Source organism: Zeus faber (genome assembly GCF_960531495.2).
Source record: "Zeus faber genome assembly, chromosome: 4".
Taxonomy (NCBI): Eukaryota; Metazoa; Chordata; class Actinopteri; order Zeiformes; family Zeidae; genus Zeus; species Zeus faber.
In genome coordinates this window covers 5,919,232-5,933,108 of record NC_137191.1, presented here as the reverse complement: position 1 = coordinate 5,933,108, position 13,877 = coordinate 5,919,232, and the positions used below count along the sequence as shown (strand labels likewise).

Genomic DNA, 13,877 nt, shown 5'->3' with positions numbered 1-13,877 from the left:
CTACTGTTTATGCAAATGGGATGTCGCCATGTATGCTGTGCTTGAAATCGGTCTCGTCGGGCGTTTTATCGCGTCTACTTTGTGTTCCGCTAAAGCTGCCAATGCTAGCCTGTTAAAGTGCCTCCCTCTCTGTGTGTGTTCCACACTGTGCTGTAGCTCTGTCTCTCTCCTCCTCCAGTTCCTCTCTTTTTCCTGTGCTCTCTCTCTCTCTCTCTCTCTCTCTCTCTCTCTCTCTCTCTCTCTCTCTCTCTCTCTCTCTCTCTCTCTCTCTCTCTCTCTTCTCCCCATCTGTGAGGTGAAGTCCGCCCCGCTCCACCCCTCATGTTTGACGTGCTCCACCTTCTCCATCTTCCATCTCCTCCCGACAGGCTGCGTCTGGCGCTATGTCAGAGCCAGCGCCTCCTACACTCCCTATTTACCTCCCCTCTGCGACCCCCGGGACGGCCACTTGCTTGTGGATGGTTGCTATGTTAACAATGTGCCAGGTCAGACTTCATGAACATACCCCACCCCCCCAACCCCCCGATCGTACCCCCACACCGAAAGACCACTGGGCTACCCTCCTCCTCAACCTCCCACTCCCACGTCTCTGACTCACCCCTTTAACCCACCCAGCCCTGACCACTTGGACGTTGGGAGACCCATGGTTTGGAAGGAAAGATTTATCTTAGATCGGTCAAATAACTAAATAAGTCAATCAATGGCGTGTTTCGGCGAGCTGTACCTTCTGCTCCGAGTGGATTGGCGGCTAGCGCACACTGCAGATTGGAATAACCTCAGCTCCACCCGGTATTAAACCCCACCCTCCCCTACCTCCCCTGATGGGCCGCTAGGTGCATGCTTTGATCATCTTTGGGTGGGCCAGGAAGAGAGATGCATTGCGGCCTCGCTTCTTTGTGGCCCTCCTGTCGTTGCCGACGTCCCCCCCACCCCCCCTCCACTCCCCATTCTCATCTCCAACGTTCTCCGCTTGGTGCTCTGGAACCCAGACGACGCAACCGCTTCTCCTCCACGCGTCTGCTTCGGTAGTTCCATAGTTCAAACGATACAATGGCGGTCTATGTCCAGAGCGGTATCTAGTCCACGTTGTGTTTATTGTGACCGATGGAAGCCAATGTCTGTGGTTAAAGTGAAGTGTTCCTGTTAAATCAAGAAGACGGAGAGAGGGGAGATAACATTGTTGAAGATGGCCAAGTTGTTAATTAGGTGTAAATTAATAGGTCGTCGCTCCACCGCTCTGTTTTTGTTGTGGACAATTTGTCAGTTTCAGTAAGTCCAAGTGTTTCTGTGTTGTGGCGTCAAATGCAGCATTCTTCCATCACAGCCATAAGCAGAGTCCCTTTCCAAAGTCTGTGCTTCCATGTCATGTCAAACGTCTCCGCCCTCCGGAACATATTATGACTCCTCCACAAAGACCCCATCCTCTCCCTTGGCTTTGCTTGCTTTTATCTGCATGCCAATGCTATACAGCATGAGCCAATCAATATATTTTGCATAAATATGCTGTAAGTTGTTGTGTACATTGTGTGTTTAATTAAGTGCCTTTAATTTATGGAGCAAGTGTTCTGGATCCTACAGTTGCCCATTCAGGCCCCTTTCACCAAACCTTATTGCATCCCTCAATAAGCCTCCTCACAATACTTTGACACCACACTGGTTGACCAACAGCAATGTGTTCGCCGTTGTTGACAATTTGAGGCCCACTTCTACAAGGAGTTAGAAAGATAAAGACAACTCTGCAGCCTTGCATTGCACTCGTTGCCTCGCCCAAACCCCACTAGCAGTGGCACCCTTCTCTTTTCTCTGCGGTGCGTCAAATCCTTCCAACCCATGCAGCCTCCGGCCTGCCCCGCTCTCTGTGCTCACCACTCTGTGCTCCACGCTCCCTGCTGACGTTAGGGCCGAGCTGCACCGCAGGACGGGGGGGGGCAGGCTGGTCGTCCCCTGACGTGTTCAATGGGGGAGGGATCTCCCAAACGCTGTCACCGCATCGCGTGCTGCTCCTCCTGTCCTCAGGTCGGGCTTATTTGAGCTCAGCGAAGATGTTTCCCACGGCTTCAGAAGCTAAACGTGGTCACCGTCATTTTGACCCGGTCGGTCGGTCGGTGGAGTCGATCTCTTAGAAATGTAAATTTAGCTCTCTGATACCTGCAGACACCCTGCATGCATACAATTCTGAGACGGCCTTCATGGGGGGTGCCCCCCGTCTTACATGGAGCACAGCAGCGCTGTCGGGACACAGTTTGGGGATCAAAACAGCCTTGATGCTCTGTCACGGTATACCACGCACTCTTCTTACCTCCCGCACTGGCATGTTGCTGCGCAGGTCGCCTGTGCTGAGGTACTGAGGTGTTTGTATGGTGTGCACAGCAGAGTCTGAAGGTGGGCAGAACCACAGTCCTCACCTCCCAATGGCCAGGATTGTGGTCTGCGCCGACACTAACAAAAATACTCTTCGGGCAACTTTATTGAGATGTTATCCCCCCCCACCCTACCCCGACCCCTCCTACTCCTTCCTCCCACCCGTCCCTCCTTCCCCTCCCCGGTGTGCCAGGCTCACTGTGGCGCTATGTGAGGGCGAGCATGACCCTCTCGGGGTACCTGCCGCCCCTCTGCGACCCCAAAGATGGCAACTTGCTAATGGACGGGGGCTACATCAACAACCTTCCAGGCAAGTAGAGGGAGTGAACACCCCCCTCCCAGCCCCCGCCCCTCTCCCCAAATGCTATCCCTGACGCCCACCGCAAGTCCTAACACAAGTGGACGGACGGTGGGGTCAGGGTTATTAATTAATTTCCTGAGGAACTTAAATGCTTAGCAGCTCGGTAAGTACGTGGAAGTGGTCTTGTGTTAACAGTGGAGGGTAGTCTGCTGGTGCTCGAGTGCTTTGAGTTTTCCCCATCTGGAGATATGTTTTTGTCTGATTTGTTTTTTACACAGACAAAAAACTGATTAATAATTGGTAAACCAAACAGAGATATTCTCAACAAACTCTAAAAAGCCCAGAAATGATCCTTTTATGATGGATGGGGAAAACTCAGCACTTGATTGTTGTTGAAGGTTTGACTGTTAAAGACAGAAGAAGTATCACATTGTCCATCAGCTTTTATAAACCAGGGTCAGGTCATTAAAGCTTGAAAAAGTATTAAATCCATTTTGCCAAATTTAAGGACCTTAAATAGATTTTGGGCTATTCAATAGTTTTTCTACTAATAACAATAATTTGCATTTCCCATTTACACAGAAGAGAAATTCTGACATTGAGGACGTTCGCCCGTTCTTGGGATAAAGGGAACAATTATAGAAAGTTTGAATGTATTTTATGTTCAAAACAATCTACAATTTGGGTAGTTACCCTAACTTTCACTGCAAAATTGACCTCAACCTTTGCTTAAAATGGCATTTGATAGGTTTAAAAACATCTAAAATAGTTGGCAGAGCGCTGCAGATATCCTGAAAATGTGAACATTTACTTTAAAATATGGAATGTGATATAATTGTCCATCAAGCTCCTGGTGTCTGGATGATAGAGAGCAGTGTTTCCCAAACTGTGGGCCCTGAGGGTACTGCAGGTGGGCCACAAGAGGTCATTCTGTGATTCAATTTTAAGTTTTAAATTACCATAAAATTATTTAATTGATTACGTTTGGGAATGGCTGATGTAGGCTGTTTAAAAAAAACCAAAACAAAACAAAAAACGGCAGCGGTTTGCCATCATGGTCATTTATGCGAAGATTCCCCTAAAGTCCCCGTTTCGTCCCCTGATTGCTCATGTTGAAATGTCAAAAAAAAACGCTGATCCTCCCATTGCCCTGAAGCGCAGATAAAAATAAGTTTTGTAAGCTGTTTTATTGCAACTATAAGTTAAAAGCCTTTTTGAAAAGGAGTGCAAGTATTATCCCTCTGCGGCCCATTATGTTCAAATTAAATGAAGACTTTTGAAAAAGCACCTTCGCAAATCCACTTAATGCAGTGGCGCTCATGTGGAGCGAGAACAGCCTGGCTTGAATCTTCGTCCAGATGAACCTCCCCCCCCCCCTCCCCCGCAGTCTGCCTCTGTGAGTAATGATCAAGTCTTTGTTGCATTGTGGGTCCCACACCATGTTTCACCAAGCTCTGGACTGAGGTTTTACAATTGTTTTCATGGGTGGATGACTAACATCCCTCTACTCTAGTGCTATTACAACTTTTCAGAGGATGGTGAACTACGGTGCCGAGTCGGCCCAGACATTGATCCATCAGGACAGAGGCGCCAGCGGTCGGCAACTTTTGAATTGACGTTGGCAACTTTAGAATTCCACTCTTATAATTAATATGCCTTTATTCAAACATGTATTGATCGAGCGGCCTTTATCGGCCTGTGAACTCAACAGCTGTTGTCTGTGACTGAATGGATCAATGTTCAACCTTTCTATCGTAAAAAATCCACAGTTGGAATGAGCTCAACGGCAATCAGCAACTCCACTCGGCCTTGCCTTCTGTGTTTGGCCGTGAATTGATTTACAACGTACAAAAATGAAAGAATTTAACAATTGCACATAGAATGTCTTAAATTGGCCGTAAGCATGCTGCAATAAGCGACAAGTCAGGCTGCGTGAGCCCATCTCAACATTGTGGAGGTGTAAGAAAACCGATGTTTCCCCAACACCAGACTGTGTCCTTATCGCCTGCGTTGCTGGAATTTCATGTCGCTGTATGCTTGTATCCGTGCGTGTGGGCACTTGTGTATATGTTGCGTCCAATAGCGGATATTGCCAGAAACATGGGTGCCAAAACAGTCATTGCCATCGACGTGGGTAGCCAAGACGAGACGGACCTGTGTAACTATGGCGACTGCCTCTCTGGCTGGTGGTTGCTGTGGAAACGGATTAACCCCTGGGCAGAGAAGGTTAAGGTACAGTACCGGTGGGCAGAGCCTTGCCAGCCATGGACGGCTGAGCAACGTCCGTAGTTCTTCATATATTACCTGTGGATCATTCCCTGCATGCCACATCAGTCTTTTAACCAACATTCTCCAGATTTATGCAGTGCATGAAAGACATTGTTAATCAACTGTGTATCAAAAATGGAATTGAATTGCTCGGATGCTCCTGCTTTTAATAATGTAACTTCTCAATCACTTTAATTATCACCTTTTTAAATATTTTTCGTGTCATTGGTATTTCCAGCGTAACCCCTGGTGCTCTGGTGTGCAGGTTCCGGACATGGCGGAGATCCAGTCGCGGCTGGCCTACGTGTCCTGCGTGCGGCAGCTGGAGGTGGTGAAGAAGAGTGCGTACTGCGAGTACATTCGGCCGCCCATCGACCGCTTCAAGACCATGGACTTCGGCAAGTTCGACGAGATCTACGTAAGTAGTCACCTGGACAGGGCTTCTCCGGTATTTTAATGCTTTTTAGGACATCTTACCAAAGACATATAGACAACATTGTGGAACTGGCTTACGTATGAAAGTTAGCACATGGGTTTATTTTATTTTGTGGGTTTTGGGTGTCACTGTAGTAAAATGCATTGAAATAAGAAAATAATTATCTTATTCTTAACCCATTCTTATTCTTTTTAAATAATTAAATTTTTTGGATTGTTTTATTATTATACTTTGTAAATACATTTTGCTCTGCTTTTACCATTAGTATCTGATGGCCTTCTTTTAATGTAAATCACTTTGAGTTACATGTCATGTATGAAAGGTGCTTTTACAAATAAAAGTTATTATTATATCAAGATATTCAATTCTTGTGATGAAGACCAGACTAGTCAAGTGAAGTCCCACTTTATTTATAAAGCGCATTTCATACCAGGGCAACACAATAAAAGATACAAAAATAAATAGAATAAATAAGAACACAGAAAAAAATGGGAACACATGCACAGCACAGCTCTGTCTGTCACTCCAATTCTCCGAGTTAGGTTTACGATTTGCCTCAAATGCAAAGTATTTCCAATCAGCGCTCCTGCTGTTTTCTTCTAAGACCGGCTCTGCTCCCGCCATCTTTAATGAGCTGACACCATAACAAGCCATGGGAATGAGACAAGTGAGGACAGTGAGTGAGAGGAGGTGGGGCTACGTGGGCACTGCAGCAGTGTGTGACTCGCTGTCAGAGAAGAGAGAGCGAGGAAATGCAGCTGCTACTGGTATATCGATAGTGCGCAAAAGGAGTATTGAAACCGTTTCAAATATTCCAAATCGATATGTATAGAAAAATAGATATTTTTGACAACACTAGTTGCATAAAAGCTCCATTCGTCCCCTTATTTTGATGTGACTTATTTGACCCAGGACGTGGGCTTCCAGCACGGCAAGCTGCTGTTCACCGGCTGGGCTCGAGGCGACATCATCCAGAACATGCTGAAGGATCACCACTCAGCGGACTACAACGACAACAAGAGGACCGACGTGAGCAGCCCGCACACACACGCACACGAGAATCCAAACTACTTTATTTTCCAAGTGCAAGTTTACATAAAGCCGGAACTGTTCCTCTGCCTAAATCTTATCAAATGGGGTCTGGGGCTTCCTTGGTCCTTGAAGGAAAAAGTTGAGAACCGCTGATCCCAGCATTTGTCTGCTCCCTCAGACCTGCACGTGTCCTGGAGCAGACTTCACAGATCTGGCAGAGATCGTGTCCAGGATAGAGCCCGTTCAAAGCTACGCAGCCGCAGACGGTGAGCAACAGTAGATCAACCCCCCCCTGCAAATCATTCCGTGGGTCGGATTGGACCCCTCTGTGGGCTGTAGCCCTAAGCTGTGCAACAACTTCTGATGCATTTTGTGAAATTGTTTTTATTTAGTTTCCTTCCTTAAAATTCTTTGTGTCTAATGAAAATATATGTATTAATTTAGAATACGATCATTAGGGGAAAAAATTAAATGCAAAACTGATTTGAGCGATAGATACTCTATTTGATAGGCAGTAATTATAAACCATAAAATAAAAATATTAAAATCAAAAGGCAATTCTGTCTGCCACACGCCACCCAAATGGCGTTTTCAGGGCCTTCTGACACAGACGATGCGGTTGAAATCACACCAGTTATATTGTAGAGAGTGGGCAAGGTGGAACAAGCCCGGAGCAGATGCAAAGCATGTCATGACAAGGGCTCCTTTCCTGTGTGTGTGGGGATGGGGGTTTTACCTGTTGCCCGTTGATTATTCTAACGAGAAACAGGCGCACGGCCACACTGATCCTGGGCCCAATTACCTAGACCTAAGACGGATGTGGCTGCTCAAACCACACCATTCTCACACCACATACCCGACACCAAACTGAGGCCAGGGAGAATCCCTGGCCGAAGGGTTCCCATACCTAAAACTACAGACTCAAACAGTGTTCCCATACCTCAAACAAACAGAAATGTCCACTGAATAAAACGGGTCCCCTTCCCGGGGACCCGGTTCCCCGGAAAAGCACGGTCAGGGGACCCGGTTCCCCGGAAAAGCACGGTCCATGGGCTTCCCTCCCAGGGCGACGAAGCAGACTACCCCCTCCTCGCTTCCGGAGTGTGGGGCCTAGGGCTACTGTGCTGGCTTTTGGATGTGTAGCTGGGTTTGGCTGTTGCGGGGGCTGTTTGGAGGGGCGGCCTGGCTGCCGGGCTGCTGGATGGTCCCGGCGATGGCTGCTGGGCAGGGCAGCTAGCTGCAAGCAGTTACCTGTGGTGATTGCTGCAGCTGCTTCTTCACCGGACACCCGTGGTGCTGCTGCTGCTGCCAGTCGGGGAAGGGTTGGTGCTGGGGCCGCCAGTTGACCCGCTGATGGCTCCAGTGAGTCTTTAGAAGGCCCTTCTGCGTCCCTTCCCCGTGCTGGAGAGTCCCTGTTCAGGCGCAACTGTGGCAGTTTTGCCTGCCACATTGCTACACAAGTTGCCTTTTCAGGGACCTCCAACGCAGAGACATAGACGATGGAGTTGGAGAAAGTGGGCAAGGTGGAACAAGCCCGTAGATGGACAACATGTCATGACAAGGGCTCCTCTCCTATGTGTGTGGGATAGGGGTTATACCTTTTGCCTGTTTATTACTCTGACAAGCAACAGGTGTACAGCCACCCTGATCCTGGACCCAGTTACTTAGACCCAAGACATGTGTGGCTGCTCAAACCACACCACCCCCACACCACAGCAATATGGTAAAAGAGTGAAATATACAATGAAACCCAGCAGTAAACTGTACACAATAAAACGTGGCAGGATAATGGATCCAGGATAATGGATTTTTGTTTTTGCTTTGTATCCTGTGGTTAAATGCAATACAAAGTTAGAAGTTGACACTTACTACAGTTAACAACTGTGGAGGTGTATAAATGCCCTGATTCTCTGGCTGTCGCTTCTTTAGTTTTTCACCACTTTCTGAACTTCTCTGGTCCTTAAAACTGGCATCTTCTCACAGATGGAAGCGGATGTAGGTGGTGAAACTAAACAATACGCTGACAGCGGATTGCAGCGGATTTTCTCAATTGCTTTAACACGTTTTCACGGTCGCCAAAATGAGAGTTATCTTCTTCATTCCTGAAAGCAAGACACTCAAAATGCCAAAAAAACATCATCCACATGACAATGCACTTCAAAGTGTCGGATCACCCACATTTTCTTTGTAGCCTGATGAATAGTATTGTCAAAAATCGTGCTGCGAAAATGACATTTAAAGCAAAATTATTCATTGGTTTGACTCATCCCTATGTGCAACAAAAGGAGAAATACTAAAAAATTCAGGCTGTTATAGCATGAAAAGAAAAATGCAAAACAACAAAATTATGCAAATTATTACCTTTTCCCAGGCAGCCACACTTTCATTGCCCCTCTCCTGCCTGTTCAAGATTCACAACTCAGTTGGAGGGGGGGAAATCAGCCAGGCCCTTGCTGGATACAATTCACAGAATATGTGTTTGGTTGCTCTAAAATGTGAGAAAATAAACGTGTTTACTTGTAACTGAACTGATCCGAAATGTATTATCAACGCTTTTCTTAATCCCAGGGAGGAAATTACATAAGCAATTATCAATTAATAACAGTTTATTGACTGTTGTTAGGATTCAATAGAAAAGTTGTGTTTTATTCAGTTTAAAGAGAAATCCAACGAAAATAACGTTTCTCAATCCAACGCCTGGTTTCTCGGTGCAGCCGAGGAGTCCGACTGTCTGACGGAGTACGAGGAAGACGGCATGGACACGGTGAGGGAGGAGGAGTGCGAGGAGGAGGAGGAGGAGGAGGAAGAGGAGGCGGAAGATGCTGAAGACCACTCGCCCGGAGAATGGGGCCCCAACGGAGTCTTCCAGGCGCGTGCATGCGCGCGCACGCACACACACACACACACACACACACACACACACACACACACACACACACACACACACACACACACACACACACTGTTCTGGTTTAAAAGTGAGGTCTGAGTCAATGCACCTGGTAAGTGAGGGCCCATGTCCCTGGTGCACTTCTAAACCAAAGAAATTACTCAATTCGGAGACTGGTCCTCACATGTAGTGTAAAACCAACACACAAACACACACATTCTTGTACTGGTTTCAAAGTGTCAATACACCCGCTGAGTGAGGACCCTCGTCAGAACTCATTCATGTTAATGGGGGAGTTCCAAGCGTCAACACCACGCCCCCTGATGGCCAGTGCATCCAGCGGCGACGGCTACGAGGAGACATTTCTAACCGCGCGTTGACAACAGAACCGTCAGAATCTCATTTCCAGCCGGATGTGGTTGTTAGCGCGGATAAACTAATGTCTTTAACGGTGTAATATGTCGAGCTCATTATGTCACAACGCTTGCAACAGCAGGCACGCACCAGAGTTGCCAAGTCCGCTTCCATAATAAATAAAAAAAATTCCACAGTAGGTGACTTTGAAAGGAGTTCAAAACAACGTTATACGTGTTGACATGAATAGTAATCCATACAAAGGGAAGGTTGTTCACTGTTAACGGTACGCCCCAAACTTTAATTGGAAATGAGAGAAGTTAGGGTTTGAGAAATCGAGGGAATGTGCATCGTGCCTGCACACACAGGCACACACACACACACACGCACAGAGGGACGGGGGGGGGGCGGTTGCCACGGCCCCTGCTCGCTGCTATACAGCCTGCAGAGCGAACCCAACACTGGTTTATCAATCAGACAATAACAACAAAAGCAATTTGGCGCAGAATCTCTGAGTCATTTCCGGAAGTCCTCCGAAACTCCCCGGAGAAATCGGACCAATCGCAAAACAGTTTGCAAGCGCGTGGTGTCTGTTTACAAGTGTTGGTCTGTTTTTAAGCGTTGCGGTGTCAACACCAAGGGAACCAAGGGAACATTATAACGTGTTATTCCCTGAATCTGAACAAAGCAAACGACCTGCCCCACGGGTCCGAAGGCCCCCTAAAAACAACAAATCTAAACGTTTTCCAATTTAAACACATGACCGACCGGGGTTTTGGGCTCATTCAGAAAGAAATGAGTGTGATATCTTCCGGAGGACGGGGGTAAATAATCCTTAATTCCTCCACACGCAGACACACAAAAACGTACGGGACTGGGAGTGACGCTGCTGTTTGCTCCGCAGGACGAGGAGAAGTCGGTGCGGCAACGCAGGAAGCTCCCGCTGGACTCCAACACCTCCGAGGTCTCCGACTGCTGACCAGAGGACGCGGGGCGGGGCCAAACCGCTGGACCTCGCGGCGGGAACCTTTTACACTCGTGAAACTCTTGAGACTTGTCTGTTTTTTTTGGGGTTTTTTTGTTCTGTTTTTTACTCGAGGGGCGTCTCCTTTGATCGTTTTCCCACTTGAACTTAGGAGCCGTCACCTTTCGGAAGCGCACATTGGACCGGCTGCCTCCACTGACTCACCGCCGCCGCTTCCCCGCGATCCCCGCCCCCGCTCCCGCTCCCGCACCCCCGACCACACCCAGCAAAACGTACCAAAAGTTGACAGAGCTTCTCACCGGAAGGAGAACCGGCGCCACGTTTCCTCTGCCGCTCCTGACTCGCCGCCGCCGCCGCCTGCATGCGCTCGCCTCCTGTCACGACAGCCACACGCCCCCCGGGCCCCGTCATCAGGGCTCGCCGTCAGCGAGTTTCCCAGTTGCCCCGGGGGAAACCCAGACCTCTCGTGGTCACCAGTTGCTCCGGTGTCGACCGCTTTTCACAAAAAAAATATTAAGCACCGTGCACCGTCCGTGCGGTGGTTCAGAAACTGAATGTGTAATAATCCGGCTTCCGAGCAAAACTTGTTGACGCGGTTTAACATCGTTCAAACGGAACGAAAGAAAACAATTTCGGCTTCAGTGGAGATATTGATTTATTATTTTTTTTTTTACTTTAAAACAAGACAAAATATAAAAAAAAATAAGTTAGTTAATGTTTACCTTTTTTGCTAACACTCTCCTAATGCTGTAATTTGGATTATGATTATATAGGATCAATATCACTGAATTTTAAAATGACTCACATTCAGCAACCATGCCAAAATTTGCAGCTTCTAGAAGTTGGTGTCGGGCCCCGCACGAAGCCACAACACGTCCACATCTGTGCGCATTCGACGCTCAGCGAGTGTGGTTAGGGGGGAAAACCAGCTTCGCAAAGTTCCCATTCCACCCCGGGCTTTAGAGCCAGCCGATCAGCATCGAGCCGGAGGTCCGGCTGGATCAGCGCGTGGCCGCGGCGAAAACCCCGGCAGGACCTTGACTTTCTGAACCTGGACTTTCCCACACCTGCCGACAGAGGGAGAGAGAGAAACAAAATGGCTGCGTTTGGACGGATGCAGCGGGAACAGATGAGGTCTCCAAGTCTGAACGTCCGATGTAAAGACTAGACGGCGGTGACGGGATGGAGACGGAAGGAACTCGCAGCATACACTGGAGCGACGCCGACCGGCGTTTGCCACAATGGATGGATGTAACGAAGAGAGGAATGTACTGGAATGAATGGCGTTGCTGCGTGCGTGTGAATGTCACTCCGCATAGCGTCTCACCTCTGCTTATACCCACGGCACTCAGGACACCCACACAGAATTCTCCGCTTTTTTTTTTTTTTCAGGCGTCCAGGTTGCATTTAAAACTAAAGAAACAAAACAAAAAAAAATAAAATAGGAATTATATTGAGAAATAATGGAAACATTTGTATTAAATTCAAACGCGTATGGAAGAACGGTCCTTTCACGGACCGTGATATCTTGTCGTCTTGGAGATCTAAACCGTTGGATCTGGATTGGAAATTACACTGCAACCTTTTATAATTAGCAAACGGTTACTTAAAAAAAAAAAAAAGAGCAAAATGGACGGAATGTCCTTTAACATGACTTGATTAATACTGTACAACCGTGTAAAACGATGTTAAACGTGTACGAGGAGGATTTTTTTTTTTTTACATGTCGCTGAACCGCTTCCCTCCTAACACCCATTCAGGCCGTCTGGGTGGCTGCCAGTTTGCTTTCCCTTTTTATCCATTTATGTTAATACATTTTTTTAATAGTTTATTTTTCTTTTTTTAATATATGCAAATGATCATTTAAATATAACATGGTTCTTTTCTTATTTTATCAGCTTGGCTTTATCTGTTTTTGCACTGAAACGTGGAATAATCTGTTGCCTGGAAATGTTTGTATTTCCCACCGGCCTCGAGACGCCAGGGGACACCGGGCGTCTCCACCCGAGTCTGACGGAAAGATAATAATTTAATATGCATTCTGGATAATAAATATTAATCATAACGTCACGTCATGTTTTAGTTGAGTTTTGTTTTTGCATGTGTCTATGGTGACAAGCCCGCCAGCTGTCTGACTTTCTGGCCCATTTCAAGGGACAGTCGCTCATATTTGATAAGATATTTTAATTCTCAAATGGGCCGTGATCGATCAGCGGGTGTAAATATTGTTCATCGATGATGACCTGACTCTGCCTCGTTTGTTCCGACCAAAAACATCCTTTTTGGCAGTCGACGACAAGTTTGTGGCGTATTCTCAATATTAAATGCTTTTCTCTGTACGAGCATAGCAGTAGCAGCCCCAATCATTCAACAGCAATAATAATTAAATATTATCCTCGGTGCATTCGACCACGTGTGTTTATCAGTATCTCACTGCAGCCGGTTGAGCACATTTGGCAGCCCTGCATCAGCAGAAGACGACGGCTTATTTGAACAGGACTCACACGTTGACCATTTGCACATCTGGCTTCACGCTCATTTTTCCACTTCTGAGTCCGGTGTGAAATTGCGCTGAAGCGGGGGAAAAAAAAACAAAAAACATACGTTTAAGTTCAAGTTGAATTCATTGGGAAATGTCGCTGTGTGCGCCACGCGGGTTAAAAGGTTTCGACTTTTCCATTAAAGTCCCAAACGATTCTCTCACGGGCAAAGAATTGAAAAATTAAGGAATAATTACAAAGAATTCGAATCAAATTTGCAGCCTTTGGTCTTTCGGTAATAATTGGGGTCATGTTGGAGTCATGTTCGCGGCTCGCTGCTTAATATCCAAATGGGAAGGAGGCGGCCGGCGTGTTTGTGACCTCTGTCCATGTTGAACTGACCCGGAGGGATGCGGGAGTTGTCTAAATTGATCGTCTGATCAGGAAGGATGCTACAGCTTATTATGTTTTCTTACTTTTAAAACAAGTTTGTCCAACAGCCCTCGGACGGGATCGTTCTAACATTGTTGTGAACTCACAAAATGAGAAGTCGACTGAGGAGCTCTAAAAGTCTCATTTAGGAAATTGGTAACACTTGACCTTATGGGTCCGATGATCCTAGATACATTCATAAATTAATCTATGAACTTACAAACAAGAACTACGGTTAAAGTAATGAATTAGTTCTAGCTTTTAAGTTTATAATTTATTCAAATGTGACTTCACCCAAAAGTCTGAGACAACTCCAGAGCACCTGAATGTAGTTGTGA

At 46.9% G+C, this 13,877-nt stretch overlaps 1 protein-coding gene across 3 annotated transcripts in view; it reads left to right on the top strand.

The window, feature by feature from the left end:
- Nucleotides 1–12,697, top strand: part of pnpla6 (patatin-like phospholipase domain containing 6) — a 33,324-nt gene extending 20,627 nt beyond the window's left edge. Inside the window, exons 29-36 of one of the 3 annotated variants that reach the window (XM_079999098.1) lie at nucleotides 369–485; nucleotides 2,555–2,671; nucleotides 4,746–4,894; nucleotides 5,196–5,348; nucleotides 6,279–6,395; nucleotides 6,577–6,664; nucleotides 9,113–9,267; nucleotides 10,547–12,697. In XM_079999098.1, the coding sequence (XP_079855224.1) occupies nucleotides 369–485; nucleotides 2,555–2,671; nucleotides 4,746–4,894; nucleotides 5,196–5,348; nucleotides 6,279–6,395; nucleotides 6,577–6,664; nucleotides 9,113–9,267; nucleotides 10,547–10,621 (971 nt within the window). In that variant the 3' untranslated portion in view covers nucleotides 10,622–12,697. The remainder of the gene's footprint in view (nucleotides 1–368; nucleotides 486–2,554; nucleotides 2,672–4,745; nucleotides 4,895–5,195; nucleotides 5,349–6,278; nucleotides 6,396–6,576; nucleotides 6,665–9,112; nucleotides 9,268–10,546) is intronic. The other 2 variants (XM_079999099.1, XM_079999100.1) reach the window with 2 other exon arrangements.
- Nucleotides 12,698–13,877: the final 1,180 nt, after the last annotated feature.